This window comes from Apaloderma vittatum, unplaced genomic scaffold (assembly GCF_000703405.1).
Source record: "Apaloderma vittatum isolate BGI_N311 unplaced genomic scaffold, ASM70340v1 scaffold4136, whole genome shotgun sequence".
Taxonomy (NCBI): domain Eukaryota; kingdom Metazoa; phylum Chordata; class Aves; order Trogoniformes; family Trogonidae; genus Apaloderma; species Apaloderma vittatum.
In genome coordinates this window covers 60,434-75,498 of record NW_009721094.1, presented here as the reverse complement: position 1 = coordinate 75,498, position 15,065 = coordinate 60,434, and the positions used below count along the sequence as shown (strand labels likewise).

Below are 15,065 nucleotides of genomic sequence, written 5' to 3'. Positions count from 1 at the left end.
ATGGCCTTAGCTGGAAGGGACCTTAGAGATCCTTCCTCCGTGTCTAGAGCATCCCTGGGTTTTATTTGCCGAGATAAAGGAAGGCTGTCCTGGAGACCACAAGTGTAACTCTGCCATCAAAGGCAGTGGGAGCTCTCCAATACAAATGCTTCCCGATGGGGTGGTGAGTGCTTTTCCCTTTTTTTTTGTAAAAAAAAAAACAAAATCAGTGTCATCATAATATTCATTGAAATTTTTTTTTAGTCTTAATACACTGGGAAGAAAAAAGGTCCCTCTCCTCAACTCCTTGTGGCAAATTAAGCTTGCTTGTATGTATAGAACTGTATGATGGCACAGGTTAACTTTAAGTTTGGTGGCAGTTTTTGGGGGAAGGTGTCGGTGGACTCTAGTTAGGGTCATGCGCTTCCTTTGTAGCCAGCTTTGGCGAAGAGCAACTCTTGTTACTTCTGTTCAGGACATTTATATCCTGTTCTTTGAAAGCCTAAGAGCTCAAAACCTAAAGCAGTCAAAGGTTATGTGCTCACTCCTTGGTGTCTCTCTGCAGCCTCAGGGCCAGTGTTTCACAACTGTAGGGGTTCCTTGTTACATTATGTGGTTATGAAGTGTTCCTTTTAATTCCTGGGTACTTCCCTAGGCTGTTTCCAGTCCCCTTTTATTAGCATTTTTCAATTTCTGTGGCTAGACATATGGCTTTGGGATTTCTTTAGAAAAATCTCACTGCTTTCAGCTACCCCAGATGCTTTTAATAATGTCCTTTTTTACAACTGACCCAATATTGTAACCCTCTTTGGTTCCTGGACTTGGAATAGACAGTAACAACGTAAAGTTAGAGATTACAAACGTAAATAAATTATGGCCCTGTCAAGTGACTGCAGGGACAATTTACATTATAAATGTAGCAATATCGGAAGAATGCAAACTATTAGTGTTACAAGTTTCAGCTATGAGTGAAAATGAACAACAGCTGAAAATATTGTGGATAGCTCTTAGAAAGCAAGCATACTCTGCTTTTTCTTGTGTGTGTAGCCACAGGGGTCACAGTGCAGTGTTACTCTGGTTTCCAGGAGAGTCAGGTGAACGCGGAGAGTCTATAAGGTCAGTCAGTGCCTTAGACCTGTTCCCTGTGTTGGCCCTTTACACATTTTCCACATAACATTCACGTTATTCCATCCAGATAGACTGTTCTTCCTGTCAAACCAAGCGTGCTGCCCAATAACTGAGTCATGGATGTGTATACAGGCTAAATCCTGTGTTCTTATCTCACTTGCACACACCCACAGCTGACTTAAGGAGGACCCGTATGAAAACATTAAAGTCAAGCATAAAGGGGCTTAGCAAACTGGGGTTGATGTTGCCTGTGCCTTATGGCTCTAGAAGCTACAGCAAAGCCATGCCCGATGCTGTCCATTCCATATATTGCCTGACTCAACGGTGCTGTAACAGGAAACCCAATCTGAAACAATTCTTTTCCTCTTTGTTTGTTGTTGAGCTCTTGGCCTTTACATTTAAACTCTGCTCTGAAGGCAAGAGTTAAGAATTTTCTCAAGGTCTCTCCTGCCGCGCTTCTGAGCACTTCACAAAAATTCCCGTTCAGGAAGATTTCCTGCTCTGATATAATCTTGCAGCATCTCGTGGAGCTTTGCCAGGAAGCTTCACAGGTACTGGCAGCAGAGAGGTTAGAATCGCAAATCTGGGATTTGGCTCCGTTTGACTCCACATGGAAGTGCAAGAAGCGCTCGAGTTGTTTGCGTTCCGTTGTTGGTGTTCCTGCAATCTGTTCCAGCCCCTTTGCCGCTCACCGCGCTGTCTGTAAGCGGCACCGTGCTACATCTGTTCCCAGTGTCACATCCCTGCTTGCAGCCCCTTTTCTCTTTTGCCCAAATTAGTGCCCAAATTCACGGTGCCTTTACCTTCCTAACTGCTTTTTCCACTGCAGTTTTCTCAGTCAATCAGCTTCCCATCTTAGCTTTGGTGTTTGATCTCACCAAAGGTCGTTTCCCAGTAGCTCCATCTGAGCAGCTGCTTTTCGATCTCCTCTCCAGTGCCTCCGTTCGCACGCTGGCTTTATGCTGGAGGACTGAATCCTCTCTGAAAGCAGCAGAGGAGGAGCCAGGTGCTCACTGTTTGTAAGGTGTGTCTGGCTTTGCTTGTAAATTTGGCCTGGCAGGAGTGTGTGCTCAGCTCCTGGTGGGAAGTGATGTGCGCGCCATCTGGTCCGCTCGAAGGACACCAAGAGACTTGAGTATCCAAGCTGGAGGCATTAACTTATAAAATCTGAAGTGCAAATGCACACAAATCGTATTCTATTCTCAGGAATCGTGGTGTCCCTCATAGAAAAACCATGTGGTGGTTAAATTTTGCATCCGTGGCTCGGGCATGATGTAGCTAGTGTGTTTAAAAATTGGATCAGTGGGACACTGGGATATGGGTGGAAAAAAACTAAACAAACTTTGTTGTAGCTAAAACTTCAGGGAAGAAAAACTTGACTGAGAAAGATGCCTAGCGTTGATAATTTTGGCTTGTCTCATCAGAAGGCACTGAATTTATGCCAGGTAAATCTGTTCTTGCCTGGAAAATTTGCTAACGTAATAACTGGCAACATCAGCGACACCACTTAAATGTGTTTGTCATGGATTTAAGCGAGGATCGTGTGTTACCCGAAGAAAGCATTTGGTCCCCAGATGGAAAAGTGTTCTGTCATCGTGTGGTAAACAAGATGCTCCAGCGTAATAATTGGCAGTGCGGAAAGGTAGGGATTTTCTAGTGTCTAACTTGAAAATTATGCTTGAAAGATGTTTGTATTAACTGATAATTTCTTATTGTCTTTAAGTGTCTGAAGAAAACGAGAAACATGGAAGGTCATAAGTAGTAAGTACCTTTAGTATTTTTTTTTCTTAATCTGAAGAGCTGATTGCGTTTAACGTGCTGATTTGTCACTGCCAGAGACTATCGCACATAATGTTCTGGCATCTAGTGTTTATATGAAGTCACGGGTAGATATTCTGTTTAAAAAGAACTGCCAAAGAAGGGAAAAACAAATTAATTGACTAGATAGAAAAGTAGCCTATTCTCAGTTTTCTGTTTTTCGATTTCCTGTGCATTCCAAGAGGTTTATCTGTGGTCATCAACTTCAGAGTCAAGTACCTCCTATTTTAGTTGTATTTTCTGATTGTTTAACAAAACCTAAGTATGTCCATGATTGCTTGACACAAAATCCATTTAAAAGGTATTCACAATTTTCTACCTGTAAAAATTGTCCACCAAATATTTCAGTAATGTGATTATAAATCTTTCATTATCTTGAGCATAAGCAGGAGCCAGTAAATTCTCTGAATGAATTTAGAAGCCGAATTTCTCTGTAGTGATAAAATACTATATTCCTCTTATTCCTTCAGTTGGAAGGAATTGCAACATTTTAATTTTTTGGAGTGACCTAGTATTGATAACGCATTTTTCTCCCTTTCATGATACCCCCTGAATTTCTGATGACCTTAAGTGAAGTAGATACCACGGCTGGTTGACAATAGATGAATTATGGTGTTTTCTTCACTTGACCACTGAACTGAGATATCGGTTATTTGCACAGCTGTAGCACAAGTTAAAGCACACAACGAGCGAGACAGCTGGGGTTTTATACTACCTCGTGAGCAGTCCCATTCTTTTTGGTTGGTTTTTTTTATTATTTTTAGAGTAATGCAATTTATATTGAACTCTCATATTCTGTTTTCTCATAATGCAGGGGGTTCATCTTGATACATTAGAGGTTCAAAGTGAAGCGTGTACCAGGTCAATATAGGCTTCACCTAACTTGATAGGCTCCCTCTTGTCAGAGAGTGTAATTGTACAAAATTCCACGTGAAATATGGCATTCATTTTAATTTGAACAAAATTAATAAATTAAACTCTTGGAACTAATGTTTGAGTAGAATTAAATGGGTAAATAACTTCACTTTTAAAGTTTAGGGACGAGGCAAAGAAATGCAGCGCATAAGCGCATTTTGAATTTTGTTCTTGCTCGCAGTTTCGTTTCCTGCCATCTCTTTGGGGATTAAGGCACTGTCTCCTGACTCATTGATTAAAAAATAAGGAAAGCAACTAACAAACCCCTGTGAAACAAACGTCTTTTCCGGGTTACACCGTGTCACTAGTAACTATGTAGGGGCAGATACGGCGCGCTTTTGGGGAACACGTGTACCAGTGGCGTGTTGTTTCAGCATGGTGGTAGCATTTCACAGCGAGCATATATATATTTGTATCTATATATATATGATGTGTGTGTGTCTGTACATGATTTGATGTTGAGTCTGAAGAGCTCCTGGGGGAGCGTCCCTGAGCTTTCTGCGCGTCGTGAGCAGAGCTAGTGGGCAGTGTCTCAAGTAGTGAACCCCAGGTGGAAGGCATCTTCCTTCACAATAAACTCAGCCTTTTTAATTTTCCTCCAGTATCTAATACAGTGAAGTTTAGCAACCATTTAATTCTGAAGATCTACACAATCACTGCAGCTTTTTATATATGCACAGAGGGGGAAAGGCATGCGCTTTTGCAGAAATTAATAAAGGAATAACACTTCCTGAAAGAGAAGATTTCATTGTAAGGCCACATTTTTTATTAAACCATCTTAGTGTGGTTTAAATATTGTGGAAAATGGAGTTTGTCTTTATATTGCGCTTTTTATTAGGCCTGCTGTAAAGATACAGGATTGTCTGTCAGTAGAAAATAATCCTTGGAAAAAAAAAATTACCTGTTACACACCCACAGCTGTGGTGTAGTCGCTGCATAAAGGTGAGAGCTATCGATCTTTCGCTTGAAAGAGAAGAATGTTCTTCTGATTCTTTTATTATTCAGCTGAAAAAAAGGGAGGGTAAGAAGTGCTCTAATCCCTTTCATAACATGATCTCTGTGAAATCCTGACAACGCTGATACCGCGTGAACATTACCGCCTGCTGAAGCAACTCCGCTAGTCCACTTGCAGCTCTCACGTTGGTTGTATAAAAACCAAAAGTTCATTCCATCGGCTGTAAATCATTTCGTAACGCATCGGGAAGAATTCTTTGCAGGTGATTATTTGGCAGTGCCACACGTTCAACACATTCAAATGGGAAGCAGTGTATTATTTTCCCAAGTAGGATGGGGAATACAGTAATAGTTCAATTTCTCTGTTAGCAATGCTTAGTGAGGAAATGCGTGTTAGAATAGGTGCGTCTGCGTGCAAATGCGATATTCTTGATGGAAAGGTATTAATCTAACACGTTAGACTTATTTTTTAAGCATCCTACTGAAGTTTGGTGATTTTTGTTTCTTAATATTCTAGCAATTATCCAAGGGAATTTTATGACCAATATGCTCAAAGCCAAGAAAAGTCTGTGGTCAATAAAATGCAACAGAAATACTGGAAAACCAAACAAACCCTTATAAAAGTTACGGGGAAAAAGGAAGATGAACATGTTGTGGCTTCAGATGCAGATCTGGATGCAAAACTAGAGGTTTGTAATGTTTTCATAATGTATATTTGTTAATTTTTAAAATGTCTTCATTTCCATCAAGCTTCTAATATGTGTATACATAGTAGATAATAATGTATACATTTTTTAATCATAATTTTCTTGTAATATATTTTCCAATTTTTGACAAAAGTTCCTATGTAAGTAGAAGGAATATAGTGGCATTTTGTAACACAAAAAACCCATATTCCTCAAAGCTGATTTGGAACCTAACATCTCTTATCTTTATCTTTGGGGGCAGGTTTTTTTTCCTTTTGCTGGCAGAGGAGAGCAGGAGATTGTCCCTTGTACTTATATCAGTCATTTTTTTATCCTTTGCTTATTTCAGTTTAAGATTTTATTTGTTTTTAATAGTATCCTCTAGTATATACAGATGACATTCTTTTTATACAGATATAAAATACCAGACACCAGAAAAACATGGAGCAAGGCACGTAGTGCGCTCCGCTCTCTAGAGCTTTTGTGCAAATAGGTGAGTTTTGACTATGACCAAAGAAGCTTCTGAAAGCCTGTAAATTGTCACCAAGAGAAGGAATCCTGCTGTGTGACAAATACAGACCTATTGTCAGTATCCTCACCACCCCTACCCCTCCTCTGGCCTGGAAAAAAACCCTAAAATTGAGGTTCTACAGATTGAAGAGCTTGAACATCTTCAAAAAATAGAGAATGAGCTTCCAAAGTGTAATAATCAAGGTGGTCTCCAGCCAAGTTTTATTGGTATTCTTTTGTTACATAAGGGTAAAGGTTGTGTCTTACTGATTTTCTTGCAATATCTTAGAAAATTGTTGACTTGGGATTGTGTTTAATTTACGTTTTAGCTGAAATACAGGAGGCTGTTTTGCAACAAACAAACTTTTATCGTTCCAGCTCTACTAGTGATAACTTACAACGGGATGATTCTAGCTATAGGATCTCCACGATGGATTGTAAATCAAGGCTATAGACGTAAAACAAGCTGGAAGGATGGAACGATATTTTATAAAAGCGTTACCCGAGTTACTACTGTGCTTAGTGTTGCAGATTTGTCGGGAAGGATGCTTTGTTAGCTCGAGTGGGCTTGGAAATAGGGAAGCTTGTCTTTGCCAGATGAAAAAAAAAAAAAAGAGCGTGTTTTTGCCTGCACAGCTTCTCAACTGCGTAAACGTACAGAAAATCAAGCAAATGCAAAGGAAGGTGGTTCCTGGGCCAGTAGGCCCTTTGGCTTTGTGTAAAGCTTGGTATGGTGGAGCTTCGGTTTCAGTTACAGGTTGGACAGAGAGTAGTAAGTTTTCTGTTTCCTAGAAACAATCTTCAAACTTAAATGAGAACGGACTTTTCCCCTTTACCTTCTTTGGAAAGTGCCCGTTTATAAATTCGATTATTAACCTGGAGCTATAGCAGTGAAAAGTTGGGTTTAAATCACACTTGCGTACCCAGCGCAAGTGTGTCCCGCTAGACTTGGCACTATTAAAAATTCCGTGGGCGTTTTGCCACGTGTGATAAACACAATAGATGTTTTGGTAACTTTTTCCTCCACTGCCAGTTTATAGAAATAAAGATTCATACATCTTCACACATATCCAACGATATCAATGAAAGAAAAAAGAATGAAAAACCAAAGTGACGAGTTTGGTTAACTATTAGCTGTTTAGAATAGATCTGTTTCCAGCGTTATTTTTGGCTTTATTTTCCTTCTGTAAATTATGGAGTTTCAGGGGATAACTTAATTGAAAGGGAATCACAATTGATAGAGAAAAATTACTTTCAAGCTGGAAAGACTGCTCATTGTTCAAGAACAAAATAGTGATCCCTAATAACTTCTACAGAAAATTCTTGTATTTTAATCATCAGTGTTTCTTGCATGCACTTAACATTTTTTTGGTTTCTTTTGTTTCAATATCAGCTGTTCCACTCTATTCAGAGAACGTGCATGGAGTTGCTGAAAGCAATTGAACTGTATCAAAAAAGGATTTGTTGTAAGTATGATCAAATACAGTCGTTAAAATAATACAAAGGTCTGCATTATGGAACCATTGAACAAGTGAAAAGTAAAAATGAGAATGAGGAGCTACTAATTTCATCCTATTTAAAACCAAAGAGAACATTTTTTTGCAGACAGCTAAAGGCAGATTTACTTATTTGCTTGAAGTTCTCCTAATTCTTAAGGTTTACACTTGGTATTATAAAGTGATAGGCAGCAGTAATTATGGGAGAAAGCTTGCTTTTTAAGGTGCTTTTTTTTCCCCGTTACTTGCTTGGCTTGTTTCTATTCCAAAGTGTCTTGTTTTAGAACTCCTAACTCCAATCTGAACTGTTTTAATTTTATTTTTTTTTTAAATGGGGATTGACTGTGAAGAATATTTGGCTTATTACTAGTTTTATAATGAAATAATCCATGCTATTTTGACAAATTTGATAGTGCTGACTTGGCTGTAACAGGTACACAGTAATTAATGGCAGTCGTTAGTGAGAGGCAGGGACCTCATCTGGGAAGTCTCGACCAGCAGGTTGTCCTCAGGGACCTCTAAAGGTTCTCTGCAATCAATATTATTTGATTCTCTGCTACCCTGATTTCTGACCTGGAGAAGAGAATCCGGCTTCGAAGACATCTTTCAATTTAATTTTGTTGAATGCTTATAGAATTACAGAACGGTTTGGGTTGGGAGGGACCTTACAGCTCGTCGGATGCCAAGCCCCATGGCAAGACAGGGTTGGAACACGTACAGCTCACACCTTACACTAGAGCAGGTTGCTCAGAGCCCTGCTCTACCTGTATTTTCTTCTGCCAGTCTGAAGAGAGTCAGAGAGAAAGTTGCAGGATCTGGAAGTAAAATTAGAATACAGAGTAGTAGTGTATTGAGTTCAGGGGTGTCGCACAGGAGCAGGTGAAATCTCTGACGTGTGTGGCACGTTCTGTGCTACAAGTCTGCACTGGATTTCACTGTCAAGGTCTGGAAAAATGCCAAAAGGGCTTTAGTAGATCTTCTTTCATTATATTATACCATTCTCCCTCTTGATAGTGGGAAGAAATTGGTACTCTAGGAGACAGCCACTTCGAAAGACTAATAGATGAGGCCATAATTAAATGTTTTTGTAAGGATTGTGAGATCATAGAATCGTAGAATGGCCTAAGCTGGAAGGGACCTTAGAGATCATTTTAATCCAGCCTCCCCGTCGCCAGGGACGCCACCTCTCGACTAGATCAGGCAACACATGGGGACCGAACGGGAATCGAACCCGCGACCTTGGCGTTGTTAGCGCCACCCTCAACTGACTGAGTCAACCAGCCCCCTAGATCATAAAAACCCATGGTCCCAGTTTGGGAGTAGTCAGCAATTCAGTGTAAAAACACTTTTTTTTTTTCCTTCATTGTCTTGTTTAAGAAACAGTTAGGTTGCAATAGAAATATTTTGGATATTTGAATTTTTTTAAAAAAAATTAAAAATAAATTACAAATTGATTTAAAAATAGAAAGTAAATACAGTTTTTGAATTGTGTAGAATGCTAAAATTGTAAAATAATCTTGCAAAATATATGAAAATAATATATGAAAATAAATGTTCTTTGAGCTGAAATACTGCATTTTTCACGTGAAAAATTCATTTCTGCAGTCAAACATGAGAAATTGAGAGCAAGAGAAAAGCAAGTGAATGAGCTTTGGGTAATATATCTCAAAATTAGCTTCAGTCAAAGTGTGCGACCAAAGATCAGCTGAGGCAGTCCAGGTGGTAATAAAAGATTTAAAAACAAACCCAAAGAAACAAAAAAACTCAAAGACTAAAAGATCCTATAACCAAAACTGGGCCCTTTGTGTGTTCTAACCAACCTAATTATTTTGTTCGAGAAAAAATAGTGTGTTTCTTGTGTCGTCAGTCAGCACTGATGGCATTTTGTGATTTCTGTTAAGTGTATCAACAAATGTCTCAAGGGAGCCAGATTTTCTGTTTACTAAATGTAGAGATTCTGTGAAGTTATTTATATTTTGCTCTGGTGCTTGGGTTTCGACTGCCTTATTTGATGTTAGACCAGTTTTGAAGCTGTTAGGAACCTATTAAATAACGTGTTTGACCGCTCATTTATTTTTCGTTAGTTCTATCTCAGGAAGAAAATGAACTGGGGAAATTTCTTCGATCACAGGGTTCTCAGGATAAAACGAGAGCAGGAAAAATGATGCAAGCCACGGGAAAGGCCCTCTGCTTTTCTTCTCAGCAAAGGTATATGCGTCAGAATTACCGTCTTGATTTACCAAGGACGTGGGATAACGGCAGCTGATTGTATGGACTCTTGGCATAATTAATTTTGCCACGTGTGAGGCACCAAATGGCAGGAAAGTTATAACTGACCAAACCTGCTCTAGTATTGGCAATATTAACTGCCTTACTCTGTGTAAGTGTTGTGGAAGTGTGTGGGTCCTGGGAGGGCAGGAAAATGGGGAAGGGAATGCCTTTTTCTGGCTCATGGAGTCTCATACCTCAAGTAGACGGAGGAGAAAGGTGTGCCATTTTCTGCTTTAACCTTACACCGTGAAGTTCTTCAGGAGAAGATCCTGGATCCGCCGCTGAGCTCATGTAGGTTGGGTAAGAGCAAATGAGTAAAAGCTAAGGAGTCCAGAAGGACACGCGAACAACGCGCTTTTACCCAGAGCTCTCGATGTCTCACTGACCCTGGGTTTCCTCAAAGAGTTTAGAAGTAACGGGACCTGGTGACATTATGAGTATTATGTTTTGGGGTTTTTTTAAACAGTATTGGGACTATGAAATTTAGAAAAATCACTATCATTTGAAAGGGAAAATTGTATTCCATGACATTTTACAGGATTCTGGGGGGCTTTTAGCCTATTGTGATACTTTCTAGGTTTAGCTTAGCAGTGCAGCTGTTTGACTCAAAATAAACCATCACATACTGAGAATTTCACATTTCTCTCAGGCTCGAGTTTGGTCGTTGGTACATCCAGCAACAGCCATGAATTGGGATCTTTAAAATCCATGTAAGATGCCTTTGAGCAAAAGCACTGATGATTTGCATCCTTATAAAGCTTTTTAGAAATCCCAGTGTATGACATGGCTACGTAAACTGAATTTTCTTTTGAATGGCTGGGTGAGTGTTGGTAGAATGAGAAAAGCCACGCTAAGAAGTTCACATTTTATCACGTCTCTTACTCAATGAATTTTAAAGACATCTTTTTAAATAAACTCACATAAAACTGAAGACAGCTGTTTGTCTGTCTTCTCTTGAGCCAACCTCAAGCTCATGCTGAAATTGGGGCTGCTCTTACTTGCATCTCTTGCCAACCCCTAGCTTGGTAGCTAGAGGTCAAGATGACACAGTTTGCTGGTTACTGGAGCTGAAATTAGAAATTCTCTTATGTCTAGGAACTCCCTAAGTAGCACACGAAACTAACTCTGCACTAATGTGGAACTGATTGAACCTGTTCCAGTGAGGCGGCTGCTGACAACCGAGAGGAAAACAGAAGCAGCAGGACGAAACAAAGCCAAAGTTGGAGTAATCCTGCCTAGTTCTGAGATCCCGACAGAAGCTGAAGTGATGGCATAGGGAAGATGACAGTGTCCCCTACTGCCTTTCAGAAGTGTAGTTACTGGAAGAAGCATTGCAGAAAATGCCAACGTTGTTCCAAAAGATAAATAACATTCAAAGGAATTGTTCAGATTCCTTTAAAAGAAAAAAAGAAGGAAAAATGTCACATAATTATCAAATTGACAGGTGACTTCTTTATTTGCATGTCCATTTGAAGATTAAAACGCTCACAAAGTGCTTTTTGCGAGGCTTAACGTGACCCTCCTGACACATCCGGGGTATGCATCCAGTAATAAATCACTTGAGGTACATTTTAGAGTTGTTAAATGCAACTTGGCAGAGAGGAACTTTAATACCATACATACGAGCAGCCTCACTAACTAAAATACACATACACACATTAAAAGGTTCCTTTTCTACTCACACGTGTAAGTGAAAGGTTGCAAGTTGCAGAGTATTAATGCAGAATAACCCCCAGCCAAGCTGTAAAACTATCTGAACGTACACCTGAGTGAACTATTTTGGCTACGTATGGTTTTTTGATTGCTGGTAAAGTGTAAGTAGTTCTATTGATCTTTGTGGAACAACTTGAACATATGCCTCTCCTATTTTTTTTTCCTCTTTTTTTTTTTCCTTCATGTCTTCCCTCAGACTAGCTCTGCGTGCTCCCTTGAGTAGATTGTATCAAGAAGTGGAGACTTTCAGATATCGGGCCATCTCAGACACGTGGCTGACAGTAAACCGAATGGAACAGTATCGGACTGAATACAGAGGAGCTCTTCTCTGGATGAAAGATGTGTCTCAGGAGCTGGATCCAGATCTTTATAAACAGATGGAAAAGTTCAGGAAGGTATGAAGTTTCCTGTAGTTTCCTAGAAAGGGGTGCCTGGTGAATGACAGTGAAGCATGGTTTTGATTCTTCTGAGGAAGACATAATTCAGCAATGCTAAGGATGCCGTTTATCGCAACTAATCTTTTCCGTGTGGCTGAAGTCCAGTTAATCTGATGTGGAATTCAGTATCCTCCAGAAAGTGGGCTGTAAGGAAAGATACGGTAGTAAGAAATGGCATTTTTCAGTAGTCTATTCAGCTTCAGCCTGAATATTTATAATTTAAATAATACATGTTTTTAAAGAAGGTTATCTAGTTTTAAATACTTAACTGTGATGCCTGAATGACTAATGGAAGAAAATATATCTGCTGTCAGCCAGGGAAGGGAAAATTTATTTCTGCAACTAAAAAGTACAAAAGCAGGTGATCCTGCTCTGGCAGGGGGGGCTGGACTGGATGATCTTTTGAGGTCCCTTCCAATCCCTGACATGATTCTGTGATAACAGAAATGCTATAGCATCTGCTGGTAAATTTTTGGGTTCAGTTAGAGACCACCATTTTCAAAATCGGCTGTTGTTGGATATTGGGCAGGAGTTGCAAGTCTGGAATTTCAGTTCCTCGCGCATGACTCTTGGATAACTGTAAAGAATGTGCTTGTCACAAATCTTCTTTGTTCGGTGTCACTCAAGTTTGCTAAACTCCTGCCCTCCCAAAGGGCTTCCAGAAATCACAAGTTCCTGGGTGGTGATCTGCAGGTTTTGCTACCGGGTGCAAGTCTAGAATTTGTCCGGACTGGTCGTGTCCCAGTTGGCTCAGGAGCGTTCGTGAGAACTTTGCGTTTGCTAGTGAGGATCTACAGCCAATTTTGTTAAAAGATATTCACAGTTTGCTGTTTATAAATCTTGACTATTAGGAGTTAGGATATAATGTGGTGGCTTGTGCTTTGACTAAAGGCACTAAAAAATTTAGAGAAACTGTGTGATAATTGAAAGCAGAGGCCTAATAACAGAAATTGCGTTGAAGTGTGTACCCATATACGCGTGTGCTAAGAAAAGGGGAACCCCTGTTCGTTGATGGCTTAAGCAATCTGCAACTGAAAGCATTTGAAGATGGAAGATACTTAATTTGAGGTTTTAAAAGCTTGAATAAACCGTCCTAACGGGAAAGGACTGGCACGCACCTGGGCTGGGCCGTTTTTTGGTAAACCGAAGCGGTGACAATAGCAGGTAAGGAAGGGGTGAAACAAATGAAAGCCCAGCCTAGTCATCTAATCTTTATTTAATGCTTCAGGACGGGATATTCCTGTAAGTCTTGTGGCACCAGACATGTATTTTATTGTGCCTTGTGGGAAATGTTTATAACGGCAAGTTCTTGCAGGTAAAATAATTGGTATGGTCTTGGCCTCAGCCAATTGCTTGTGTATAATGTTTGATTTATTAGAAAAACACTTAAAAAATGGAATGTTAGAATGAATAAAGCAGCACTGGTAATGGTCATACAAAATTGATTTATAGCTTTCTTGCGAAACATGGCTGTGGAAGGTATAAATTATATAAATGGCAAAGTAATTAAAATAATGTGTGCTTCGTACAGTGAGCTGCTGTAGTTAGATGTGAAATTTCAGTCCTCTTGAGTTACTGTGCTTCAAGGTCAGGAAAACCAAGATTTAAATTTATTTTTTTGAAACTCTCACAAAACTTAGTAGTAAGAATGTGGAGTAGTAAAAATTGTGAAATATTTCTGGGTTTGAAATGAATTATATTCTGACATAAAGAAATAATAAATGTAGATTCTAAAATTATGGGGTAGCATTACCTTAAATAGTGGACTTTTTAAGAAAAAAAGACTTGGAAAAACTCTTTTGAAGCCTTCTTTTCTCTGACTGTCTGTGAACTGAAAACTTTTCAGATGCCATTGTAATGCAGGGAACAAAAAGCTCTGTATTTTGCAGCCAACAAAGTTAAGAAATGCCCTCAGTATCCACTTCCCTCCATACCCCATCTGTGCAGCAGGCATGTCAAACTAGTCTTTGAAGATTTTAACACTTGCAGAAAGTAAACTTTTTTTTTTTATTTTTGAAAAAAAGTCAGTTACAAACCCCAAACCTCAAGCATATAATGTACCTAGATAGCTGTTGCTGAACAAGACACAGCAGTTTGGTTTTAATGCTTTGCAAAATGCAGGAGGCAGCCAAAACTAACGGTGGGCACTAGTCCTAAGTAATTTAAGTGGAGGAGTTACATTTATTGTCTTTTTGTTCTATTCTTGCTTGCAGATCTTTATTGTGCCATAGTGTGGCAGTGTAATGCTGGGGTTTGGGGGCTTATTTTGGATTTCTAACAACAATTTAAGAAGTCAGGCTAGGTTTGTGTTGAGAAAGATGCCCTACTCACTTACGTAAGACCTTTTGGTTCTAAAACATGCCCTCACCAGAGAGAAGTGTTTGATCTGGAGCTGCGTGTCTCGTGATACGCCAACAAGTGGTTAATGAAGCTGGTACTGTCAAAGCACTTGAAATGAAGCTTTCTTCAGACCTCTAATTGTAAAAAATCCTACGTGTTACTTCAGGAAGCCACTTTATTTCAAGCGAGCAGTGCTGGTTTTACGATCTTTAATGCACCTAGTGCATCAGCAGTATTTCTGTCACTTGGTTCGAAGACTGTTTTTCAAGCGTGTAGCCTCTTCTAATGAAATTCTAAATGTGTTGTTATGTGTACAGGCATGGTACTTGTTTTTGGAATCCAAAGCTAAATCAGTCCAGATGGGTTTTTCATACTTTCCCTCAGAGCAGCTCAGGCTAAAAGATCAATCGTTGAGTCAGTATTTTCAGAGCTGATAAAATCTGAGTTAAAACACTGGCATTTTTGTAGCTCTCTTTCAAAACAGTGAGGCATGTGGAAGAATTTTCTAATGTTATTCTCATGCATCAGTCCAAATATGCAAGACGTAGCAATACTACAACTTTCAAAGTGTCCCAGAAGACTGCAGAACAGCCTTTTTACATTGTTGTTTGAAGATATCCGTGTGATTGTAGCTGCTTGAGTCAAACCAAAGGAACAGGTGAAGTATTTACTTTTCCCTGTGCTATGTAACGTAATTTTTTTTTCTCTGTTAACAGTTTTTATGGACACTCTGGTGCCATTCTAGATGTATAGAGGTCTTCCATCCCAAGTTTTTGAAGCGATGCTTGAAAGAATCTAAGCAGTGCCTTGGCAATGCC

General features: G+C 39.5%; 1 protein-coding gene across 1 annotated transcript; it reads left to right on the top strand.

Annotated features, from left to right (window-relative positions):
* Positions 1-1,059: 1,059 nt before the first annotated feature.
* On the top strand, positions 1,060-11,871 carry LOC104275307 (islet cell autoantigen 1-like). The gene is made up of 6 exons (XM_009871229.1): positions 1,060-1,073; positions 2,831-2,868; positions 5,312-5,483; positions 7,384-7,456; positions 9,571-9,694; positions 11,667-11,871. Exons 2-6 carry the CDS (start codon positions 2,852-2,854, stop codon positions 11,869-11,871), a joined length of 591 nt encoding a protein of 196 aa, XP_009869531.1. The 5' UTR covers positions 1,060-1,073; positions 2,831-2,851.
* The last annotated feature ends 3,194 nt before the right edge of the window (positions 11,872-15,065 follow it).

Bases quoted from the DNA above. Each gene is read 5' to 3' on its own strand.
- LOC104275307 (XM_009871229.1), top strand. The intron at 5,484-7,383 runs GTTTGTAATGTT...TTTCAATATCAG, and splicing joins ATCTGGATGCAAAACTAGAG to CTGTTCCACTCTATTCAGAG. The intron at 7,457-9,570 runs GTAAGTATGATC...ATTTTTCGTTAG, and splicing joins GTATCAAAAAAGGATTTGTT to TTCTATCTCAGGAAGAAAAT.